This window comes from Eucalyptus grandis, chromosome 3 (genome assembly GCF_016545825.1).
Source record: "Eucalyptus grandis isolate ANBG69807.140 chromosome 3, ASM1654582v1, whole genome shotgun sequence".
NCBI lineage: Eukaryota > Viridiplantae > Streptophyta > Magnoliopsida > Myrtales > Myrtaceae > Eucalyptus > Eucalyptus grandis.
The window spans coordinates 67,261,226-67,287,996 of record NC_052614.1 but is presented as its reverse complement, the minus strand read 5'-3'; the positions used below and the strand labels follow the sequence as shown (position 1 = coordinate 67,287,996).

Here is a 26,771-nt window from a genome sequence, read left to right as displayed (position 1 = left end):
ACCAAAGGAATTCCTCCAATCTACCCATTGGACGGAATCAATTAGGAAGATCATTCGAGCTATTAAAGGAACGTGTTGATAGCCCATCAATCCTGTTCGCCCATACAATCAGGATCTCGGTTTCCATAAGTAGAACCTTCCAATAATATTTAGACAATCATCGAATCTTCAGTCATTGAATCAAATTTGATCAATCAAAGGATTCTGATACGTCTTCTCCAGCCATGAGATCTTCTCCAGATGATAAGGTTAAATCCTAAGGCAAAACATTCAGTTCGGGATAACCTTTCTTCAACGGATCAGTGACTGTCAATGAGGATAGACTTTAAGTCTTGAGTCTGGCTGTCCGGAAGTCTTAAGACTTTAACCAACAGAGTCTGCTGACCTTCAGACTAGACTGATGGAAACGTTTTGTCAACTTCAAAACTCTTCACGAGGATTTCTCCAACATCTACAACCACAATGAAGTTTCTGCTGATTAGCTTTCTCATCTTGGCTTTGGCCATTGCCACTGCTTTAGCTTACGACCCGAGTCCTCTTCAGGACATATGCGTGGCCACCAATGACCTGGAATCTGGAGGTTGGTCCTCAATTCTTGCATTAGTCATGTATTTCGGATCTAGCTTATGATGCCGAAACTGAAACACGAATTCTTTTTCTCATGTAGTATTTGTGAATGGAAAATTCTGCAAGGACCCGAAACAAGCCACGGCTGATGATTTCATCTTTATGGGGCTTAGGAATCCTGGAAACACATCAAATCCGCTCGGATCAAAAGTCACACAGGCTTTTGTCCAGCAATTTCCAGGACTCAACACTCTTGGAATATCCATGGCTCGCATTGACTTTACTCCCGGCGGCCTAAATCCTCCCCACAATCACCCTCATGGCACTGAGGTTCTGATCGTGGTGGAGGGTACGCTACTCGTTGGCTTCGTCACGTCCGACCAATTAAACAACACTCTCTTCACAAAAGTCATATACAAGGGGGACGTGTTTGTGTTCTCTATTGGTCTCATTCACTTCCAGTTGAATATCGGAAACACATACGCGCTAGCCTTTTCCAGTTTTAGCAGCCAGAACCCTGGGCTCATTACCATTGCTAATGCTGTCTTCGGAGCGAAGCCACCCATTTCTGCTGATGTTCTCACCAAGGCCTTCCAATTAAACAAGAAGGTCGTCGAGTATCTCGAGGCGCAATTTTGGTATGACAACAACTAAATGAATCTATCGTTAGTTACACAAAATAATTGAATTATAAGACTTACTTGCTTAATCTTGTTTCCATAAGTGATTGCTCTAGACACATAACTAGACTATTTACCACATGTATGATTCATTCTGAATAAAAGATTGTTATCTCTCTAGTGGTTGCTCTAGACACGTAACTAGACTATGTACCACATGTATGATTGATTTTGAATAAATAATTCATGCCTCAGCTAATGGGAAATCCATGTGCAATAACATAACTACGTAGAATTTGGAACTTGAAAGGATGTCATCTAAGATTAAATATTGCTTCCTACATCAAAAGAATTTGTTCTCGAAAAGGGTATCATGAAAAGAATGTCCAACCCTATTAAAAAGTCTTATTTGAAATAGTCTTGTAAATGGATTAAGAGAGAAGAACAGTGTCGCAAACAATTTTTTGGGTGTGAATCACCTAGGATTTGGTTAATGGATTGTTAAGGCTAGACCTAACTCGGGCTCTCCCAAGCCCATACCAATTCGCGACTTAGGTTCAAGTTTTTAACATGCAATTGATTTTCAATTAGAAGTCGCCACTAATCTATTTTTGGTAGGTTGATTAGAAACCCAAGTAAGTAAGGGGAGATTCACTTTACTTCTACGAACTAGAGATTTGGGTACGGGGACTTCATTACGCTAGATTTTTCTAACACCATTTCGGTACCATTTTTCTTATTAAAAAAAAAAAAGGTTTTGCAGGCAGCTTGAATTGATTTTGAACTATTTCCCTAATATGTGAGGTTATCATGCAGGTGTGCAAACCATCAATTTAGCACCAAAGTAAAGCAGTAAATAAATTACAGGACTTACCTCATAGCAACGAAAGCGTCTGCAATGTTAAATTAAAATCCACGTCAACAACCCTAGATATGATTTCTAATTAACAAGCAAGTTTTCTCTTTTTCAACGAGAATATAGCCCATATGCAATGCAATGCTTCTAATCTAATATGAAATGATATGGCATGGCAATATGTCCTAAACTATATGAATGAGTAAAAAAAAAAACAAATGATTTCTTAATGAACATGCAACAATTAGATATGCAATCTAAATTAACCAAAATGACCTAATTCTAATGACGTGCATTGCAATGCAATGACGTAAAAAATTATTTCAACTAAAATGACATGCAACATGCAATTTAATATGCAAGCTATATGTCACGCGACATTTATTAAATGACATAATCTAATGATAGTTAATTTCTAATGAACCTAACAACAGTCACTAAATGGCATGCATTTCATGGACCTAATTCTAATTTTTCTTCTTTTTTTCTTTATGAAATTCGAAATTAAAACTACCAGATAATTAAACGTGCAATTCAAATTTAAAACTAACATCCTAAATGAATGCATTTTTTATTTTTTATTTTTTAAAAAATTAGAAATAAATCCCTATTCTAAATATGCAAGATAACAAGAGATATTCTAAAACCAACCTAATCCTAATTCAAATAATTTTTGGATTTTTCCTTTTACGAAAATAAAATTGATTCAAACACCACGACAACAAATCAAACAGGATAAGATTGATATTAAAAAATTGGCGAACCATATCGCGCGCATGAGATCGGGTTGACCAATTTTAAATTAAATTGTGAATCAAATCCCGGGCATGAGATCGGATTGACGATTGTGTAAGAGATTGTGAGTCGGATCTTGGGCATGAAAATCAGACTGTCAATCATAAATTTTAGAGGCAATTTCATGTCGTGAATTCTCATCCTTACACTAAGGAATCATTCTACTAAAAAAAACAAAATAATAAAAAACAAAATAAAATAAATAGAAAGAAAAGCTACCAACTTTGCTTTCCTTTTTTTTCCTAGGGCTTGGCACGGCTAAGGACGGTACGATGGTGACTCGGAACTAGGGGCTCGTCGCAATAGTTGAACGTCGGTCAAAGAGCAGTTTGGCACAGAGACAAGAACCTGTTGGAGAAATCTCTCTAGAGTGTTTTGAAGCTGACAAAACGTTTCTATCAGTCTAGTTTGGAAGCTGTGTAGACCCTTGTACTTAGAGTCTGAAGACTTTCAGATCACCAAACTCAGCACACAAGACTCAAGACTCAAGACTATTCTCATTGACAGTTTCTAATCCAGCGACGAAGGCGATCCAGAGCTAAAGTGTTTGGTTAAGGATTTGGTCTTATCGACTGGAGAAGATCTCTTGGCTGGATTTGATATAACGGATTATTTATTCGAAAACAAGATCGTTTGAAGATCCAATGATTGACGAAATATTCTTGAAAGGTTCTATTCTTGGAAACCAAGATCCTGATTGTATGGGCGAACATGATTGATGGGCTATTGACATGTTCCTTTAATAGCTCGAATAATCTTCTTAATTGATTCTGTCCAACGGGAAGATTGGAAGAATTCATTTGGTAAGTGCCAACGGGTATGATGGCATAAAGGAGTATAAAAGGAAGACGTTCCAGTTGTTCTAGTGCGTGCTCGATAGAGAAATTCCAGAGTCTGAAGCTCCTTGATTATTAGTCGATTCATATTGAGCAAAACTGTACACGCAAAGAGAGTCTAGGGTTGTCAGTGCAGAAGAGTGGACGTAGGCTTGAAATAAGCCGAACCACTATAAACCTTGTGTTCAATTTTCTCTTCCCTAATCTCAGTCTTACTTTGATCGTTGTTTGTTTATTGATGAGAAAAAAATTGTCTCATTTCTATCAACTGTCTAGTATTGTGCGATTATCATAAGAAATTACTCTTTATACCTATTCACCCCCCTCTAGGTACTTATACTAGCCATATCAATTGGTATCAGAGCTCATGTACTCACTTTATTTGAAGTGTTTTACTTCAGAGTAAAAGATCCATGGCTAGTATGCTAGCTCCAGGGCTGGTGAAAGGACAAAGTAATACAAGACCTCCTTACTTTGATGGAAATGACTACAACATCTGGAAAAATAAAATGAAAGCATTTCTTCGATCAAAGGATCCTTTGGAATGGGACGTTGTAGAAAAAGGAATCACTCCTAAAGTTGCATCCATCTCAGAAAGAGGGAAAGAAACTGTTGAGACCAGCGGAATGTCTCAAGAAGAGATAATCAAGAGACAAACTTTTGATGCAAAATCTATATATTCTTTATATTGTGCCTTGTCATCTACTGAATATAACAAAATATCTTCTTGTGTTATAGCAAAAGAAGTCTGGGATAGGTTACATATCACCTATGAAGGAATTGATCGAGTAAAAGAGACCAGAATCAACATCCTTCTCGGTCAATATGAAGCCTTCAAAATGAGACATGGAGAATCTATAACTGACATGTTTAGCCGTTTTACAGAAATTGTAAATGGTCTTGAAAATCAAGGACAACCAATTTCTGATCCCATGAAGGTAAACAAGCTCTGCGTGGACTCTCCAAGGATTGGAATCACATAAAGACTTCAATAAGAGAGACACAAAGAATCATGCCACTATATGTCGATGAGCTGGTTGGAACTCTTCATCTTATGAAGTGGAACGAATTAACGAAGACGAAGATCCAAAAGGTAAGAAATCCATTGCATTAAAATCAAATGATGATTCTGATGTTATAGATTCTGAAGATAATATGGACGATGAGGAGCTTGCTCTCATGATAAGAAGATTCATAAAGCTAAATAGAAAAGGAAGAAGATTCAACTCAAAGAAACAAAGCTTTCAAAAACAACTGACCAAGTCTATTGATGATGATGAATCAAACAAAGATGTAGTTTGCTTTGAATGTATGAAAAAGGGACACATCGACCCATCTAACCTGTCCTCTTCTAAAGAAGAAGAAAGGAAAAGCTGAAAAGTCTCGAAAGGCTCTCAAAGTCGAAACCTAGAGTGATACAGAGTGTGAAGAAAGTGATGATGAATATGCCAATTTATGTCTGATGGCACAATCAAACTCAGACTCAAACTCTGAATCAGACTCAGACAGTGAATTTGAGGTAAGTAATTTTAAAATTCCTGTCAAGGTTTCTAAGTATATTGATGAGCTGTGTTTTAGTCTTAAGACTTCTCTTAAAAGGATTTCTGAACTTACAAAGGAAAACTCTGTTCTAAAACATCAGGAAAACGTGTTGAAAGAAAGAGTTAAATGTTTAGACATGAATGTTTCTACTCTTAAAGAACTTTTGAAAGAAAATGCTCTTTTAAAAATTGACTCATCAAATATTTCAAAGAAATTTTCAATAGGGTCCGAGAAACTTGAAAAAATTCTTTCAACTCAAAGACCTTATTTCAATAAGTCCGGTTTAGGTATGACAACATAAACTATTCCCTTGATTGATTTTCTTAAAGTAAAAGAAAGAATTAAGCAAAGACCCTCAAGAGAGGCCTACAAAAATCATTTCAAGAAGGTTTTTGTAAAGTCTGTAGGTCGAAATGCCCTCAGGTGTTCAAAGTGCAAAAGCTCGGATCACTTTGAAAAAGAGTGTCCTATGGTTTGGAAACCTGTTAAGAAAACATGGGCTAATACTGTTTATCTTACTAACACCAATGGACCCAAGAAAATATGGGTACCAAAGAAAGCTTGAGACTCTCTTTTAAATGCAGGTCTCCATCAAAGAAAAGGTAAAGTGGTATCTGGACAGTGGATGCTCAAGCCATATAACAGGAGACTCAAATTGCTTTATAAAGCTCGTTCAAGTAAATGGTGGAAAAGTCTCATTTGGAGGAAACAGCAAAGGAAGGATTGTGGGATTTGGAACTGTGAAAATTGGAAATCTCACAATAAGTAATGTTTCCCTAGTAGAAGGAATCAATTACAATCTTCTCAAAGATCGCCAACTATGTGATACTGGTTTTAAGATCTTCTTTCAAAAAGGAATATGTTATGGAACCAGTAAAGACTCTACTCAGTCTTTCATGGGTCGAAGGCATGGAAATATCTATCTCTTGGATGTGAAACCAGATGAATCGCAATGCTTAATTTCAATTCAAGACGAAACAAGCTTGTGGCACAGAAAGCTTGGTCACATCAATATGAAGCAGTTAGCCAAAATCTCATCAAAGCAGCTTGTTCGTGGTCTACCCAATTTATCTTACCAAAATTCTGATCTATGCACTCCATGTATATTGGGAAAGTAGGTAAGAAATTCATTTAAGCCAATAAATCATGTCTCTACTAATCATGTACTACAGCTGCTACATATGGATCTCTTCGGACCAACCAGAACCCAAAGCATTGGAGGTAAGAAATATTGCCTAGTAATCGTGGACGATTACTCCCGATTTACTTGGGTTTATTTCCTTGCGAGTAAGTTTGAAACCTTCTCGTATTTTGAAAAAATTGCTAAAAATGTTCAAAATGAAAAAGGATATGTTATTTCAAGTATAAGAACAGATCATGGAGGTGAATTTGAAAATCAAGATTTTACAAAATTTTGTGATGAATCTGGCGTTAAGCATGTGTTCTCCTCTCCATACACTCCTCAGCAAAATGGAGTTGTGGAAAGAAAGAATAGATCTCTTCAAGAAATGGCTCGAACTCTTATAATTGAAAGTAAGATTTCTTCACGATTTTGGGCTGAAACTGTTTCAACAGCGTGCTATATCATAAATAGAGTCTTTTTAAGACCTATTCTAGAGAAAACCCCTTATGAGTTATTCAAAGGTAAGAAGCCTACTGTTTCGTACTTTCATGTGTTCGGTTGCAAATGCTTTATATTAAAATGCAAAAGATCGAGTTGGTAAGTTTGAAGAAAGATCAGAAGAAGGCATCTTCCTTGGATATTCTACATCAAGCAACAAAGCCTACAGAGTCTACAACAAGAAGAGTCAATCAGTGGAGGAATCAATGAATGTCAAATTTCAAGATTCAATGCAAAATTAATCCAGTCAGACTCAACATGAAGAGTCTGAACCTGCTCCAGACTCTCCAAAGCTTACAACTCAAGAAGCATCTTAGACTCTGGAAGACCGGCATCAAGTTGTTCGTGATGATTCAAGTAAAGAAAGAGATTATCAATCAGAAAAATCAACCAGTAACTGGAAGCATAAGTCCAGTCATCCCAAAGATCTCATTATTGGCGAAATTAATGAAGGAATTCGCACCAGATCCAAAAGGCGTGAAGAGTCTAGTGCTGTGGAACTTGTTTCTGAAATAGAACCCAAAAACATAGAAGAAGCTTTATCAAATCAAAGCTGGATTGAAGCTATGCAAGAAGAGCTCAGGCAATTCAGTATTAATGATGTCTGGGAATTGACTCCTAAACCAAAAGGTAAATCTGTTATTGGAGCTAAATGGGTTTTCAGGAACAAGATGAACGAGAAAGGAAAAGTCATAAGAAACAAGGTAAGACTCGTGGCCAAGGGATACACACAAGAAGAAGGGATAGACTATGACGAGACTTACGCACCAGTAGCAAGGTTAGAAGCAATTCGATTATTACTTGCTTTTGCTTGTTATAAAAATTTCAGGTTATTCCAAATGGATGTCAAAAGTGCATTCCTAAATGGACTTATCCATGAGGAAGTTTATGTGGAACAACCACCAGGGTTTGAAGACCCAAAGAAGCCAAACTCAGTCTTCAGACTGAAAAAGGCATTGTATGGTTTAAAGCAAGCACCTCGAGCTTGGTACGACAGACTAAGTAAGTTTTTAATACATAATGGTTTTGTCAAAGGTAAAGTAGATACTACTCTATTTATCAAAAAGGAAAACAAAAGCTTTTTACTTGTTCAAATATATGTGGATGATATTATTTTTGGATCCTCTAATGAAAGTCTGCAAGAAATTCTCTAAGTCTATGCAGGATGAGTTTGAAATGAGTATGATGGGAGAGTTAACCTTCTTTCTTGGACTTCAAGTAAAACAATTGAAGGAAGGAACTTTCATTCATCAAGAAAAATATGCTAATGATCTTGTCAAAAGGTTTGGACTGGAAAAGTGCAAAAAGACCGACATACCGATGTCAAGTTCTTTGAAGATAGACAAAGATGAAGAAGGGAAGAAAGTTGATTAAAAGCTGTATAGGAGTATCAACGGTTCACTTCTTTGAAGAACTGACATTTTGTTGAGTGTGTGCATCTGTGCTAGGTTTCAATCAGACCCTAGAGAATCTCATCTCAGTGCTGCGAAACGTATTATTAAATACGTTGCTTCATCTTCAAGCATTGGTCTTTGGTATCCTAAGAAGGGAGACTTTAATCCTCTTGGATATTCAGACGCAAATTTAGCCGGTTGCAGAGTTGATAGAAAGAGCACCTCGGGAAATTGCCAATTGCTTGGGAACAAGACAGTGTCTTGGTTTTCAAGGAAACAAAACACCGTGGCTCTCTCTACAATGAAGCGAGTATGTAGCTCTTGGAAGTTGTTGTTCGCAAATTCTGTGGATAAAACAACAGCTACAAGACTTTGGAATTGAAGACTCATGCACTGAGATTAGATATGACAACACCAGCACAATCAATCTTACTAAAAATCCAATCCTTCACTCAAGGGCAAAGCATATAGAGATTCGACATCACTTCATTAGAGATCATGTTCAAAATGGAGAAATCTCGTTTCAATTTGTTGAGTCAAAGAGCCAACTAGCGGATATATTCACAAAGCCTTTGGAGAAGAATCAATTCGATATCATCTGTTCCAGACTCAACATTTTGAAGCTTGAGGAAATCAAAGTCTTGAGACTCTCAGACTCTTAGACTCAAACATTCACGGCTATAGACTATAAGTTGTTTTAATATTCAATCTCGAAAAGGTACGATCATTCGTTTAGTTATATTTGATTTATCTTTAATTTCCGAGAAAAACGGAATCTTGTCCTTTCAAAAAGATAACCTCTATTTAAAAAGGCAGTTATCGTTTTTAAAAAAGGGACGACTATTCACTTTCCTTTATGTCGATTGGCTTTTCTTTTTTTAACTGGGTTATATATATACAGTCAGTTGTTTTCTTCGTTTAACTTCAAAACCCTAAAAAGGCATTCTCCTCCCAATCCTGTCTTGACTTCGTGTTCATTTTCGAGAAAGTTGTCATCTTTTCTTGGGAAATTGAGTCAAGGAATCTTTCAACGAAAAGAAATGATGTCTTCTTCGAGAAAGTCTTCAAGAATCGCGAGCAAGGGACCACAGAGAATAAGGGAGGGTCCTACCCATTTCAATCTCACCGAGGAAGAAGAGTTACCAAGACAGCAACAGAGCCCGATTCACTCTCCACCACATCAATCTCCATCATCTACCCCACAGGGTGTGGAAAAACAACCATAGGAAGAAATAATCGAGGAAGCAGACCCTATAAGAGTCCAAAAACCCTCTTTTATTTACAAGCTCTATCGTGCTTTGAAAATCATAGGTACACCACTGAACTATGTAGATGACTCCCTTAAAGACAAAGGGTATGAAAATGAGTATGTCTTTTTGCGACGGATGGAGGATTTGGGAATTGCTTCCAAAGGAAAGGCTGAGGAAGCACTTGCGAACATTCCAAGTGATCCTCGTGTAAGGGGATTGAATCCGACTAACGGGAATGACGATGATAAATTGTTTAGTGAATTCCAACCCAGGATGGGTGTTGCTGCGAAGGTACAGGGAAAAAGAATGGAGTTGTTCAAATCGAAGGAACAGGAGGATCTGTTTTTCAAATTGTTGAAACGTGGGGTGATAAACCCCAGGAGCGTTGATTTTGACTTTCTGGATGCCATCAATGTGAACTTGAAGAAGAAGTTCAATCTGCTTCAACTAGAGCAATTTTGCTCTAACACCACAGACGGCTATGCACAATTGACAGCATATTTCTATTTGAATCTCGGCTTTTTATATGCAAATAGAATATCCTTCAGTGTTTGAGACCAAGACTATGTGGTAGATGTGGACATGTTGGCAGACATAATTCGAGTTGAAAGAGGACGATATCAACCGATCAAGGTTTCAATCGCTCACACCACACTGGAACTCGTCAAAGACAGGAGTACAGAAGGAAGAATTACCTACACAAGAATGCATGCCATCAACATCTCACTGCACAAAATCGTGATCAACTGTCTCAGGCCAAAATCAACATCCAAGACAAACGTGTCTAACTTTGAGGCGAAATTGATGTACACGATCAATTCAGGGAAGAAGTTCTCTCTCCCTCACACCATTCTCTTCCACATGTACAGAGCGATGGTGAAGGACAAGGGCCAGTTGCCTTACTCAAGTCTTGTGACCAAGATCTTCAGACACTTGAACATTGAACCTCCACAGACTCTTTGTGTTCGACCATGCGACAAAATGGTGGTAGGTTTGAAAATGTTGATAAAAATGCATCTAAAAGAGCTTGATAAGGCAATGGAGAAATTCAAAGTGAAAACTCCCGTTAAATTTCATCCAGTCTCTTCTGCGTCGAAAAGGAAAGGGAAGAAGCCCATGAGTGCTCCATCCAAAAACAAAAGAGCTCTAAACTTAGAGGATGAAGATGAAGAGGATGAACTCACTATCTCTGCCTTGACATTGAAAAGACTCAGTCGTTCTGTATCCGAATCAATGAAACGACGAAGAAAGGAAAAGAAGCGAGAGGAACAAAAAACAGAGAGAGAAGCAGAGGAGAAAGAAGAGAAAGAAAAAGAAGAAGAGGAGAAAGAAGTTGAAGAAGAAGAAGAAGCAGTCAAAGAAAAGTCTGCAGATGAAGCTGGAGAGAAAGGCAATCAAGATGCTGCCGAGCATGACCATCACTCTTCCCCAATTGAGGCCTTAGAAACAGGGGGAGATGACGAGCAAGGAAGGACTACACCATATCCTGTTCACAGTGAAGGTGTGAGTTGCTCGCAAGCAAATCCAGAAGATATTCAGGCTTCTCAAATGCCTGAGGAAGGACATGACACCTCAACGCCAAATTTGCGCGATTACACCGAAGTTCCATCGTCTGCCTTTACTCCATCTGATAGAGCAAATGCCAGCACGTTGACGGACAATACCGTAGATTTTCGTCGTATCCTTGATCTTCTTCGGAAATGCAGGGTCAAATATATGCTTTGGAATGTGAATTTCAAGTCCTGAAGAATGCTGGACAAGTGTCTTTTGTTACCTTGTTGGATCAAATGCAAGACCTCGCTCTTCAAATTCAAGCAAATGCCAAAGGAGTAGAGGTGGCACGTATACGGGAAGACTTGAAGAGGCTGGAAGGCGTCGTACAGTTGATGAGAGATTTCCAGCTTGTGCGTGTTCCCAAGCAGACTTTACTCTTTCTCACCTTTTTAATGATGACAAAAAGGGGGAGAATTGCCAGCTTTGAACTGAACTGAACTGAACTGAACTTTGACTTTGAATTTGTTTTTAATTTTAGTTTGTATGTATATTTATTTTGAGTATGACTTGAGTGTGGATTTGAAATTGACTGTTGTATTTATATCAAGTGTTATTGTATGGCTTTAATCATGAAAGACTAACCTATTTTCTGTGGATGCAGAGTCTAGTTGAGTTATTAATCTTTATGAGATATCCATATTGCTTGAGTAATGTTTTTGCAGGTCAAAGCTGTTCAAATCTATAGGAAAGTTTTGTCACCATAAAAAATGGGGAGATTGTTGGAGAAATCTCTCTAGAGTGTTTTGAAGCTGACAAAACGTTTCTATCGTCTAGTCCGGAAGCGTGCAGACCCTTGTACTTAGAGTCTGAAGACTTTCAGATCACTAGACTCAGCACACAAGACTCAAGACTCAAGACTATTCTCATTGACAGTTTTTAATCCAGCGATGAAGGCGATCCAGAGCTAAAGTGTTTGGTTAAGGATTTGGTCTTATTGACTGGAGAAGATCTCTTGGCTAGATTTGATATAACAGATTATTTATTCAAAAACAAGATCGTTTGAAGATCCGATGATTGACGAAATATTCTTGGAAGGTTTTATTCTTGGAAACCAAGATCCTGATTGTATGGGCGAACATGATTGATGGGCTATCGACATGTTCCTTTAATAGCTCGAATAATTTTCTTAATTGATTTTGTCTAACGGGAAGATTGGAAGAATTCCTTTGGTAAGTGCCAACGGGTATGATGGCATAAAGGAGTATAAAAGGAAGACGTTCCAGTTATTCTAGTGCGTGCTCGATAGAGAAATTCCAGAGTTTGAAGCTCCTTGATTATTAGTCGATTCATATTGAGCGAAACTGTACACGCAAAGAGAATCTATACTTAGTGATACCTTGAGGGAGTGTGGTAGATCTTCTACACCAAGAAATCAAGGAAGAACAGTACTGTAATATCTCTTTGTTCATAGTGGAATCCAGCCAGTGGGCTGTCAGTGCAGAAGAGTGGACGTAGGCTTGAAATAAGCCGAACCACTATAAACCTTGTGTTCAATTTTCTCTTCCCTACTCTCAGTCTTACTTTGATCGTTGTTTGTTTATTGACGAGAAAAAATTGTCTAATTTCTATCAACTGTCTAGTATTGTGCGATTATCATAAGAAATTACTCTTTATACCTATTCACCCCTCTCTAGGTACTTATACTAGCCATATCAGAACCTGCGACGATATCGACCTTGCTGATCTGGGCGTGACTGGAGCATATGGCAAGGTGTCACCGTAAGGCTTGCTAGAGATTCTGATTTTACTGCAAGAACTAAGAAGACCAAGCCAAAAATCTCCGCTTTGCTTCCTCTCTTTGGGTATCAAGCTCCTTTGTGCATGTCCTTTGAAGATCTGCAGAGAAAGAAGACAAGAATTCTCTCCATGTTTTCTTTTATCGAAAGATTGTGTGCCCTTCTCTTGCCCTGGATTTTTCCTTCAAACAAAACAAGCAATATTAGACAATATATGTGAGAAAATTTGTGCTCGTCAATATTGCTCCATGCGGTGGTGTTTGCTTGCGATGAGGCCAAGAAACTCCGGGATTCGCTTGGGATGTTGAATCGTAATAGTGGGCAAAGTGGCAACGCGTGGCAGCAAAACCCAAACATGAACAAGGGCATGCGTGCGTGCGTGCAAGGCATGAATTTTGATGGATGCCTAAAGTTTCAAGAGATGGGGTTGGTTCAGGAAGACTCCTGGACTCCAAACTAACGTGGTGCTCTTGACCAAGTTCATGTGTTCTTCCTTTGCCAAGAATTCTTCAATTTGTAGCCGTAAAAATGTGAATTTCGTGGCTTGCGGCATGGTGATCGACAGGTGAGACTAGGGCAGCAGCATCGTCTAGGTCGAGGACAGCGATGCTCGGCACAATAAGGACTAAGAAGCACTGGGGATCACTAGAAACCTGCAAATAAGGAACAAACGACTAGACGGCAATGCGATCGGACTGAGGCTTGTCTTTTAGCTATTCGTGTGTGGTTCCCGCAATGCTTTTGACACTGGGCAGAATTTGGAACGATGAAAGACGACGAACGACGGCCAGATCCGAGGTCGTGGCCACCTCCAATGACCAACGCAGATTATTTTCCTTCCAGTCAATTCCTCTTTTCTTTTCTTTTTTCGAAGCACCCTCACTTTGCTGGCTTTTCTTCTACCGATCCCCCCTAAAAAAAGTGACAACCCCTCTTGTGCGGCCGTATATTCAATGTGTGGCCTCCCCGAAACCCTATGCGAAAAACCTTTTTATAAGCTAAAGATTAGGGTTTTAATTTCCTTTTCAAATCAACATCCGCGAAGATTTCTTTTTCGCACGCAATATCACTTTTTTTATTTTCCTCATCTCTTGATTTTATTGCCTAAAAATAAGATCACAACCCAATTTTCTTAAATTCCAAAAATCCACCGTAATATTTTTTCAAATCTCCATTTAGGTCATTTTTGTCATTAAAAGAAAATGGGCTCAGGCCAATTTACTTGCTTCGTGGGCTTAGTTCGAACTTCCAAATTAAAGCTTAGAATCACTAAATCAAACCCATTTGTCACCGACCCAATGTAAATGCAAATAAAAACATAAATGCACCTAAAACTATATGCTATGCAATTGACTATTTTTTCAGGGATAAAATTAACCCTTAATTTTTTAATACAATAAATGACTAAATGAGTCGCCAAAATTTAGGTGTCAACAACTGTACCTCTTTGAAGGTGAGCTCAAAGAGGTTACTTTTAAAGACAAATTGAGACCTAAATTTTGACCATACACATGCAATGAATGATTTTTTTTTTTTTTTTTAGGAAAATGAATTCCATTTTTTTAATGCAATTTATATGATGCATGGAAATACTAATGCAAATGATAAATGAACCTACCTAGAATAACTTACCTTCAAAGAGGATAGAGTAGTTCGAGGTAGTTGGTGTTACATGTCTAGGACCCATACCATTCTTTAGTCGCCTAGAATAGTAACATGACTTTATGAAGAGACTACTTTCCTACGACCCGTACCATTCTATGGTCGCCTAGTATGACAGTGCTTGGTTGTGTCTAGGACCCATACCATTCTACAATCGCTTGAATGAGGAAATATGTGTTGTCTAGGACCCGTATCATTCTATGGTCGTCTAAACGAGGATTAACTTTCCAGGACCCATACCATTCTACGGTCGCCTGAATAAGGAATAAGTGTTGTCGAGGACCCGTACCATTCTACGATCGCCTTGATGGAAAATTGATTTTTCAGGACCCGTACCATTCTACGGTCACCTGAATGGGGAAATTGCTTTTCCAGGACCCGTACCATTTTACGGTTGCCCAAACAGAGATTTTGCTTGGCTAGGACCCGAACCATTGTTCGGTCGCCCAGCGTTGCAACATAGATTATTGGGCCAGGACCCGAACTGTTCTTCGGTCGCCTTAATCAGATTGAATCTGGAGAAAAATCTTTAGGGGACAACTCTATCGAGTGTCAATGTAAAGGACTTTGGGCTACAAAAGCACACTAGGTCAGGAACTTCGAGCTACGGAAGCACACCGGGTCAATAAAAGGGACATCAGGTTATGGAAGCACGCTGAGTCTATTGAAAGGAACACTGGGCTACGAAAGCACGCTAGGTCAAGAAAGGGACATCGGGCTACAGAAGCACACCGAGTCGATGAAAATGACTTTGGGCTACGAAAGTACGCCAGGTCAATATAATTGGATAGCTTGACCAAGTCAAGTGTCGATGCATTTGAGAGAGAATACCTGCATATTGACAAGTATTTTAGAGTATGGTAGAGATATACTTACCTAGTGATATCTCTGATTCTTAGGGATATGTCTTTTGAAATTTATATATCTTGTGGAGGTCTTTCACCTCATGGTGGAAGTTTCTCATCTCCTAATATCATGAAACATTCTGAAAATAACTTGAATTACTTATCAGACATGATTTAGAGCAAAAATTGATATGCATTCATCAAAGAGATAGACAATTCGAGCTACCCTAGAATGCACATTTCAAAATTCAATGAGGTTTTCATCAACTCAATCGGGGTTCATGCATAAATGACCTTTGCATCCCCCAAATTTCAACTGAAGAGAATTATCATTCAAGATAATCTTCACTCATGACATGGATTTCTTAAGAATACCAAATGAGGGACCTTCAATTAGAAAGGACTTTCACTCACTCTCATTTCGAGGCTATTTTATGAGAATCATTCCGTCTCACTATCATCATACCAACAAGGGTCCGAGTATTCTCGTAAGCTGTACAACCTTACCAATCTGAGAGGTCTTTAACAAGGACCGTAATGTGGGCTTGGTCAACAGTTTAACAAAAAGACTCTTTGAGTCAAGGCAATTGAAAGAACAATTTTGTAATCATCTCCAGGTTTACAAGTCAAGAACCCTGCAAAATGAGAAAGATATATTCTTGCTCGCACTTCTTCAAGTGATGCTTATAAACATATGAACTCCTATGTTAATTCAAGTGTCATAATCTGAAGAGACTTTGTAAAGGACGTAACGTAGGCTAGGTTAATGGGTTGATAAATGAAAGAATCATTAGGCTCAAAATGTGTGTGAATGATGAGAGTTGGTGATCATCTTGGCATTGCCACTAGTTTTCTTTTTCACCATCGGGGATTGTCTTCATGAAATACCCCATTGATTGTAAAAACTCAACTTTTGAGTTCTTTGAGTATTGCTCGATCAGGATTCAATTCTTATAATTGACAGTCACCTTATCTTGACTCTTTTTTTTTTTCATCTATGGGCATTGGCCTTATTTTTACCAGGCACACTGCTTCTTCATGCCCCTAGTTCTCGTTCATTTTTTTCTTCACTTTTTATATGGGCATTGGCTTTGCTTTTACCGGGCACACTGCTTTTTCATGCCCCTTAGTATTATTTTGATTTATTTGCATGCGTCAAACAATGACACTTGAACTTTCAAGGGTCTTCATTTGCCTTTTGCCTTGCCCAAGTGTGGGGAATGATCATCAACTGGGTTTAAAGAAACGAAATTGCAGGCTCAAGTGGGCTATGCAAAGAATATAAGTGTGTAGGATAGAGAAAGAAATGCTCTTTGTTATCCTAAGGCACTTGAATTACCACATGAATTCAATGTAATAGCACAACTAGAAGATTGATGCAAGTGAGAGCAAGAAAATTTCAATTCATTTTCTTCACCTTATAGTGCTGTCTTATCCTTCAATTTGCCCCAATGTGGAGAGGTTCTTGACATGGGTAATTTAAAAGAATTTCCACAAGTGTATGGGGCTTCAAAGTGGTTAAGTAATGGATCACATGTAGTGTTTGGATATTGAAATGAATTGCCCCTCATCATTTCGGTTATTGTACCTTTTGTGAGAGAACTCTTTACCTTGCGAGTATGGAACTTTCTACGCTCATCTTACAAGTGTATAAATAAGGGATTGTGTACAGGATATGGCTTGCCTTTCATCATCCCGATACGTCTCATTTAGTGTTCTTAAACATTGATGTCACTCCATTGAGTTGTCTATCTTGACAAATCTCCACATGAAAATGGTGAGCTAAATCAATGTAAAAATTCTCTTTTCAAAAGAGTCTAGCAACTTTAAGCATGAAAAGCGTTTGTGACTTCAAAACAAACAAGTTACTGCACTCAAAACATGGTTTTAAGCATTCATTCAGGGGATTGCTCCATAAAAGGATTGTCTCAGCAATGGATATCCTTGGATTGACTCTATCAATCAAAAAGTGAAAATCCACTTTTGCCCCTGCACAAAAGACACGTATGAATATGATATTATGCAACATCAAAGTAAACTCAAATTGCACATCCATTTTGGCTGAGATCGAGATTTTATCTCAGTTGGGTCACTATCGAAAATTTTCATGCCCCAAATTTATCATCTGCAAGGAAATAGTGTCATTTCTCAAAATTAATTATGTTCAAGGACGAGACGTACCTCTATCACTAGAAAATGACGGTCCTCTTTTACTTGCCCCTCATTTAATGGGCAAGGATGAAAATTCCGTCAAGTAAGGAAATGCAAAGCATTTTGCTTGGCTCCTCAAGATGATTATTTTAAGTGGTATCGAGATGTGACCCATATTAACATTTTAGAATTGTATTATCAATCTTGTTGAGCAATAGTTGAGCCAATTGATTTATTATCGCAACCCGATGCGCCTTTTCCAAATGATTCCTTATGGGTGCTTGAGTTCTTCACTCTCCTTGGTCCTTGGGAAAATGAGATGGTTCAAAAGTCTCTGGGTTTTTCCTTCGAGTCGCAATTTCTCACTTGTTTCGATCCATCATTTTAGCTCTTGATCGTGTATGGATGGGTGAGCGGCTCCATAATCACCTAAATCAAATGAATGGGAACATGTAAGCATGATGTGTAAATCGAAAGTCAATCCATGACAATGATCTAAATCAATTTTTCCACTTTTTTTTTTATTTATTCATGAAAAATTCGGTCAATAAGGGTATTTCCTAAAAATGGACTAGGGAAATAAAGATAGACACCCTATCAAGACCAAATTTCCTAAACATGAATTGAAAATAAATTCTCCATTTTTATTTTTTATTTTCCAATTGATTCATTACATGGCAATTTCCTCATTTCATTTCTAATTGACAAAGGAATTAGATCAGATGACTAACCTAGATTATCATGGACAGACCAAAAGCACGACAAAATAAATTGCATGGTATAGGGAAAGAAGACTTACTTCACCAAGGAGAATCAATGGCAATCACATAGACATGCGCATGGTAAGTGGTTTGATTTCTAGTCTATAAGGCTTATCAAGGTGGAGCCACAAGAATGATCAGACTAGCCACGGGCTTGTGGACTATGTCGGGTCCTCATGACTCCAGCTTGGTCAAAGAGCCGACCCAGGTCGTGGGCATGCGGACCGAGGTGGGTACTCTTGACACCATGAAAGAAACTTCGAAATTGAGGTGGGCAACTCGTACTGTGAGCATGTGGTCGGAGTGGTATCCATCTCAATACTATCCTAAATAATCTTATGCAGCCCAGGTCTGGCGGTAGGTTGTGTGTGCAAAGTGTAGTGATAAATGCAAAGCATGCACAACAGTTTAAATCAAACAGCACTTCAACAAGTCGAAAACATTCAGTCTCAACTCCAACCTGCAAGACAAAGGTTAGCAATCACTACTCCCCTTATACCTCCCAATCTACAAGAACATTTAACACCTTAGATGTTAGGGACGTACCTAGAATCCTCGCTGCCAAACAAAAATATTTTTTCAAAAAGAAAATTGGCCAAAGTCCACTAAGAGTATTAACTCAAGTCCCCAGCGGAGTCGCCAAGCTGTCGCGACCAATTTTTCGAGTGTGAACCACCTAGGATTTGGCTAATGAATTGTTAAGCCTAGACCTAACTCGGGTTCTCCCAAGCCCATACCAATTCGCGACTTAGGTTCAAGTTTTTAACATGCAATTGATTTTCAATTAGGAGTTGCCACTAATCTATTTTTGGCGGGTCAATTAGAAACCCAAGTAAAGTAACGGGAGATTCACTTTACTCCTACGAACCAGAGATGGGTATGGGGACTTGATTATGCTAGATTTTTCTAACGCCCTTTCGGTACCATTTCTTTTTACTTTTCTTTTTTTTTGAAAAAATGGTTCTGTAGGCAGCTTGAATTGAATTTGAACTATTTCCCTAACATGTGAGGTTATCATGCGGGTGCGCAAACCATCAATTTAGCACCAAAATAAAGCAGTAAATAAATTGCAGGACTTACCTCATAGCAACCAAAGCGTCTACAATGTTAAATTAAAATCCACATCAACGACCCTAGATATGATTTCTAATTAATAAGCAAGTTTTCTCTTTTTCAACGAGAATATAGTCCATATGCAATGCAATGCTTCTAATCTAATATGAAATGATATGGCATGGCAATATGTCCTAAACTATATGAATGAGTAAAAAAAAACTAATGATTTCTTAATGAACATGCAACAATTAGATATGCAATCTAAATTAACCAAAATGACCTAATTCTAATGACATGCAATTTAATGTAATGACGTAAAAAATTATTTCAACTAAAATGACATGCAACATACAATTTATTATGCGAGCTATATGTCATGCGACATTTATTAAATGACCTAATCTAATGACGGGTAATTTCTAATGAACCTAACAAGAGTCACTAAATGACATGCATTTCATGAACTTAATTCTAATTTCTCTTCTTTTTTTCTTTTATGAAATTCGAAATTAAAACTATCAGATAATTAAACGTGCAATTCAAATTTAAAACTAACATCCTAAATGAATGCATTTTTGAATTTTGATTTTTTAACAAATTCGAAATATTGCCCCTCCGAATTTCTTGAATTTAAATTGCTGAACTTTGATTTTCCGCCAAAATTTCAAGCTCGCCAAAAATTCTTCGAATGATGAGTCGACGTCTCTAAAATAAATCGTGACATGCTAGAACTTTCGATTCTTGACACTAAGTTCAATTTCATGATTAATTTCAGCCGGACGTGATTTTAGGGTGAACTAATTTACTGGGTAACTTTTAGAAATTTTTAGCGCGTTTGACCCGTGGTCGATTATTTTCGATCCATATTATGCATTTTCGACTCATAAGCAACTCTTAGTTGTTATGAAAATATCAAGGTTTCAATTACGGGCACCAGGTACAGAATCGACAGAAAAATCGATTTAGTGCCATTCGACGTGAATTTTTCAATCAGGTAGAATTACGCACAATTTAATTACATGTTGATGTGAAAATCGACCTATCTCCGGTCTCTAATTGATTTTAATGGTGCCGTATTGATCCTTGCTGATTAGCACGGTCGAGTAGTCGATTTTTGGTCAAATTCTCAAATTGGTTGCGTTTATATCCCTTAACAGTTTCACCAGATAGATTAGTTATCTCGTAAGTAATCAGCTTGGAGAAAAAGGACCGTAGGCGTGTCAATGAAAAGCCCATTTCATTTAGTCAAAACAGGGTCGAAAATCAGGATGTCACACGTTGAGTCTCCTATAGCATGAGAAAGAAGCCTATGAGATGTAGAAGTAAGATTTAAGGAGGCAAGCGCAATAACCACAAGAGTGTTTACTATGCTTCAAACTTGGACAAATGGAGAGAGACATCAACCTCATAGAGAAACGACTAAAGGGTGGCAAGAGATTTTTGGCTAAGTCTTCAACTAAAGGTACATATTTCTTCGAATGTACTTCTTCTAACCAAGTCGAGAAATTTTCAAAAAAAGAGAAAGAAATCGAAAAGCCCCTAGAGATTGTTAAAGAGCTCCCAAAAGAAATGGATGGTGAAGAAGATAGCAAGTTCTTCAAATGTTACGAATATGGGTATCTACAAGTGGATTGTCCTAAACGGAAGGTTATCACCATTGAAGAAATTGAGAAGATTGACTTGGAACTTCAAGAGACTCAACAAGATTCAGACCATGAGAGTCCGAATCGAATGACCAAGACTAGATCATAGAACAAAGTAAAGAAGGAGAGATATTGGTTATCTACACGTCATCAAGCAACTATGATATTATGGATGATGAATCTCCACATAAACTTGTTGATGCAAATCCCAAGGTTATAAATGAAGAGGGAATGATTATAGCAGCCATAGACATTACCTGCCAATTTCATTTTATATGCTTCAAAGCATTCTCTCTCAAAGTGCTAATCAATTGTCAAAATATATTTGACATATTTTCAACTTTTCAGCATGGTTTGAATAAATTTGTTTGTATGAAGCTAATGTACTATCTAGTTCGTTGGAGAGGCTGTCCTAGAAATGATGCAATGAAAAAATTGAGGACAAATCTTCAATAACCTAGGGAGATTGATGTGGGAAAATTGAGCTTCATTGATTGATTCAAGTGGAAGATGTTGATTATGCAGAAAAGTTGTCGCTTCAAGGACAAGTTGCCTATTTTAAGACATCCCGAATTTCGACCCTGTTCCGAATATATGAAATGGGCATTTCGCCGGCGTGCCTATGGTCCTTTTTCTCTGAGCTGATCACTCACGAGTTAACCAATCTATTGGGTGAAGCCGTTAAGGGATATAACCGCGGTAAAATCCCTAAAAGCTACCCGATAGGTCGGATCGAACTAAAATCGCGTTCGATCGATTTTAACCACAAAATTGAATTCGGTTTTGGAATTCGAACGTTCAAGCATATCACAATTCATTTTTAGGATGCCGTCCTATCTTTCGGAGAAATTCTGTCGAGTTCAGGATTTTTACGAAAAATCACTTCGGACATCATAGAAAATTAGCGGAAATTCGGTTTAGCCCATTTGAAGGGAATTTTTGACTTCTAAGCCAAACTATTGGATGATGGGAATTTGTGGAGATGTGTGGGATTTTTCTTTGGTGAAATTGGACTTCGAATTTGAGAAATTGAAGATGAAATTGAAATCCTAAATTAAGGGGAATTCGGAGCTAGGCATGGAGGGGTACAACATTTGTCATTAAATTGGATTATTTGCGATTAAATGGGCAAGAAAGTATTGGGGAACAAGTGGATAAACTTGAAGACTATTTGGCAATCTAATGATGGTTTTAGATATTTGTTTTGAGACTTTTGTTTCCCTCTTCTTCGGCTTCTCTCGCAAGCCAAGCCATCGACTGATTGCCCTCTTCTTCGTGCGAAGCCCCTGCATCACCGTGTCCAGCTCTGCTCCTGCTTCCTTTTCTTTTTTTCTTCATATTTCTCTATCCATCAAGCAGCTGAATCCCTCCATTTTTCCTCATGACAGCCCCACATATTTCTCCCTCCACAGAAGCCATTTGCTGCCACGTCTTTCCCCCCAGTCAAACCAACAAAACCCCTTCCCCATGGTTGACCGAAAGAACCCCCTTCGCTTCCACTTCGGTTTGTTCTCCTCAGCTCCATCGAAGTCCAACAGCACCGAAGCAATTCCCCAAGCTGCCACCTGCCGGCCTCCACCCACGAAGCCCCAACACCAACAGCTCCTGGGTGGTTTGTTGTTTCGCCAGCAAAGCCCGCACCTCTTCAGACTTCAGCCTAGCAACCGAAGCAGCCCCCATCGTTGACTGCACGCCTTAAATTCAGTGAAGCCGCGCATCTCCCAGCTCCGCTTCTGCTTAAGTCTTGCCGTGCCAGCGCCCATCGAAGACCCCTGCGCACGCCAGCTGCTTCTCTAGTCAACTGTTTGCGAGGAGCCCATCGAGTCAATCTGTTCGGCCATAATTTGGCCGAGTTTCGGCCCAGCTTGCTAAGTCAGCCCACGGTTGGGCCTTCCTTCAGCCCACATGATAATAGCTCCTTTGGGCCGTGTCTTCAGCCCAGCAAAGAAGTCAGGCCAGCCATGTGAATGTCATCTCCAGCCCAGCATCCAGCCCATCATTAATTGGATTTGAAGCCTAGTTCAGTTTAGTTTCAAGCCCAGCATCATTTGTATTTCAGTGAGGCCCAGCAAGTTCAGCCCATCTTGGGCCCGTGAAGCAAGTCGGCTCAAGTTCGACCCAAGCCCATCAATTTGCTATGGGCTTGCAAGGCCTTTGGGCCCAGCCCAAGTGATCGTCGACGTTGCCCAAAATTCGGATTTCGGCCGTTGTCACGCCGTCACGTCGCCATTGCGGTGTTCTAGTCTTCGCTTTGCCAAGTGAGTAATCTCACTAATCATTGCTTAGTATATTAATGATGTTTAAGGATTGATTAGATTTAATTAAGTGCAATTAGGTGGTTAGATTAGAATTGATTAGTGATTATTAGTTAATTGCATTGCATATTTGTTAGGTGGTTAGTGTACTTAGCTAGAGAACTGCCTATACTATTTATTAAATGCATCTCAAGATTTGTCCCAACCCTTATTGGGCTTCAATTAGGCAATACGGGCCTAAATTGGATTTTTAGCATTTAATTATTAATTTTCGAAATTAATTAATTATTTATTTAATTACCATAAATTAGGCTGGGATAGCCGATGACCGGAATTTCGTGCCGATTGCAGTGGTGCTCTCTGTTTATTTAATTGAGTACCTGGTTGTGCAAATTGAGTGCAAATAGTAGTTGTGGGTATTTATTTCAGAAATTGAATAACCTTGGTAATTGAGTGGAAAATTACCGGGCGTCCGTCTACAGCGTCAAAAATCTATTTTCATGCTGCTGAAAGGGGTGGATGAATGAAAAGGAAATTCTTGTATTTTGGCTAAGGCCGACCGTGTGCCCACACACATGTACTTTTATCAAATATGATGAAAATGGTAATATTGATTGTGTCTTCGGAACAAAAAAAAATACTATAACGGCTCGATGATTCGTATGTCATTTGGAGAATGGATGTTATACTATTACAGCTCGATGACTCTCATGTCATTTTGAGAAAGAATTGCTTGTATACTGGCTTGATGACCCTATAGGTCATCTTGGAGAATGGACGGTATTAAATGTTGGCTCGGTGATTCTATAGATCATCTTGGAGAATGGACGACATGCCATAACGGCTCAGTGACTCAACATGCCATCTTGGAGAATGTACGTTATGATGAATATGCTTGGTGACTCTATATGTCATCTTGGAGAATGAATATTATAATATACTAGCTCGATAACTCAATAGGTTATCTTGGAGAATGAATAGTATGTTATAGTGACTCGGTGACTTAGTGTATCATCTCGGAGAATGAATCGTATAAAATACTGGCTTGGTAACTTGATGGGTTATTTTAGAAAATGGACACTATTGATTGAAATGACTAAGAATGGTCCGTTTGATATGTAATTGACTAGGTTGATTGATTGAGATATCAATCTGTGATGTGACTGCTTGGGTGCCTATTGAACTGTGCTAATATGCAGGTGGAATATGAGGCCAAGGTAAGCCCTCTGACCCGTGCGTGCATAGGTAACCCGAATAGCGTATTGGTTTCCTAATCGAGTCTTAGTGGGGTAGAACTTGTTGAGACGTAGTCTCATCCCGGTTGTGAGATATCATTTCAGGCTAGTAGATGAGCCTGTGAAGAAGGAACCGGAAGAGGATGATGAGCCGGTAAAAGATGAAGAGCTTGAAGGATGTGAGCTTAGTGAAGAAGAGTTAGAAGAGGATCAGGATGATCCTGAGTACGACCTGGATGAGGACTAAGATCCCATCCTCTTTTGTGAATCCTGTCTAAATATGAATAGTGTGAAACTAGAATGTTATGAATAGTCTTGTGAATAGGCTTTGAGCTATGCCATGTATAAATGTTTGGTTGTGGATTTCAATGTGAAAAATATGACCTTACTTTTCCATCCCATTGTGTTATTGTCTGGGGATTTATAACTGCTTCCGCATGTGCTTAATGAACGAAAGGGTCGGTGATACTTAGTCTTGGGATATCGCATTATAAAATCGACCAAGTAGAATGGTGTGTGCGTGTCCAAGGATCGGTGCTTGACATATTTCATAGTTGTCGATCAGGTATCAAGACATTGATACACAAGGTTATTGTCAATCCAAGACTGCTCACAAACTATCTAATAATCGAACGCTGTTCTGGACAATTTCCTTTGTTGTTTGGTGATCTTCAAAGATGTCCATTAGATTGCCCAAGGAGATGAACGAATTTCGAGTCTACTTTAATTACTTTGCATCTAATCAAGTGTAATTAGGGAGTCTTCAGTGTGTTGTAGTTTTCAAGGAGTCAAAGTTCAAGTTTCTACATGTTTTAATGCATTGTCTAGTTCCTAGGTCATTATTGTGCTTTTCTCTATGTCTTTAATTAAATAGATAGTTTCTTGTGTTTAATGTTTAGTCTATTTCCTATGTAATCATCCCTCTATATAATAAGGCGAATTCTTAAATGTAAGATAGTGAATTTGGAGTTTATGAATTATTGAGATTTTCCTTTTTATGAGCGAATATCTTTAGAGAGTGAATTACTCCTAGTTTTTGTATCCTTCGAAGGTGGATTCTTCCTCGATGGTGAACCAAAGAAGTACTGTACCTTTGGCTGGTGGTTTCACATAGGCCTTGGTGATGATCTTTTTCAATCTCGAAGTCGTGTATCCTGGACTAGTAATTTCTATAGGCCTTAGTGGCGAGCTTCGTTTATCTCAATCTTAATCCTTAGCTGGTGGCACATCTTATACACCTTGGTTCCATTCTTATTACATCCCTCATTTCGCAATTACCCATCAACATTCATTCCCCATACACTCACCCATCATCGATTATCACTCAAAACAACTCTCACTCATCCTGTCACTGCATCAGATAACATTTTAACTAATACATCATTAACATAGTGGTTAGCAAACATTCACCTTGGGGATTATTTTTATTTCTAAGTAGCATCATAAAAAAATCCTAAGGAGAGTGAACCAAGTCATGGCCTAACCACATGAAGATGACATTGGGCCACATGCTCTTAAATTGAGCATACATTGGACAAGGAGGAAAGTATATGCATTGAGTGGAATGGCCTCATGCATGCATGCGAAGGGAACAAGCTCATAATTGTCTAGTAGATTTTTGCTTCGCCAGTTGCATGAACGGGGGCAGTAATCTACTTCTATGAAATTGTTGCAAGCAGACTTTTCCAAAGTGAAATAACCGAAAGACAGAAGACCCTTGACCAAAACATCCTCCGTCCCATCGAATTGAGAATATGGCATGGAAAAGATAGTGAAGGCGTTAGCAGACGCCATAGTTGACTAAGACAAACACGTAATCGAAACCATTAAGCTGCTGGTGCAGATCGATCGTTAGATCTAAATCTCCGAGGTCTTTCCATTGTCTCGTCTCGGCGTATTTTCCAGTTCCGTCCTGTTTGGACCCGTTATGGAATGGCTTTGACCGTAGCTCGCTGCTTTGTTTATACAAGATCTCTAATGATCATTTGGAAAGGAATACGGATTGCTTAGAAAAATTGTCTACCGTGTGTTGCTTCTCCCTAATTCTCAATAGATGCATCGAGAAGAAAGATCATTTGATTATGCTTCCAACTACGTGATTTGTGGACTGGAATTTCTTTGGTCTTGAAGAAGTTGGTTGCCAAGAGGAAGTGAGTGTCCATTCTGTATGAAAAGCAGCATAACTGTTGAAATTGGGATTCTAGATCACCGATCCACGACCAGAGGATCGGCAAGTTTCATATGCTTCTCATCATCTAATTTAGCAAATAAGGTCTGTTTTGCTTGGATCAAGTTAAAATACTCTTCTGCTGTGTCAAACGCAATTTTGGTGAAGCAAAATCGTCAATGTAAATGCTTTGTTGGAGCCTCATTAGTTTTTACCGTTACATGC

At 38.6% G+C, this 26,771-nt stretch overlaps 1 protein-coding gene across 1 annotated transcript; it reads left to right on the top strand.

The window, feature by feature from the left end:
* The first annotated feature begins 462 nt into the window (after nt 1-462).
* On the top strand, nt 463-1,350 carry LOC104440486 (germin-like protein subfamily 1 member 7). The gene is made up of 2 exons (XM_010053406.2): nt 463-580; nt 668-1,350. The coding sequence occupies exons 1-2, from the start codon at nt 463-465 to the stop codon at nt 1,219-1,221; spliced, it is 672 nt and encodes a 223-aa protein (XP_010051708.2). The 3' UTR covers nt 1,222-1,350.
* The last annotated feature ends 25,421 nt before the right edge of the window (nt 1,351-26,771 follow it).

Coding starts and splice junctions, on each gene's coding strand:
- LOC104440486 (XM_010053406.2), top strand. CDS start 463: ATGAAGTTTCTGCTGATTAGCTTTCTCATCTTGGCTTTGGCCATTGCC. Junction 581..667: donor CAATGACCTGGAATCTGGAG/GTTGGTCCTCAA, acceptor TTTCTCATGTAG/TATTTGTGAATGGAAAATTC.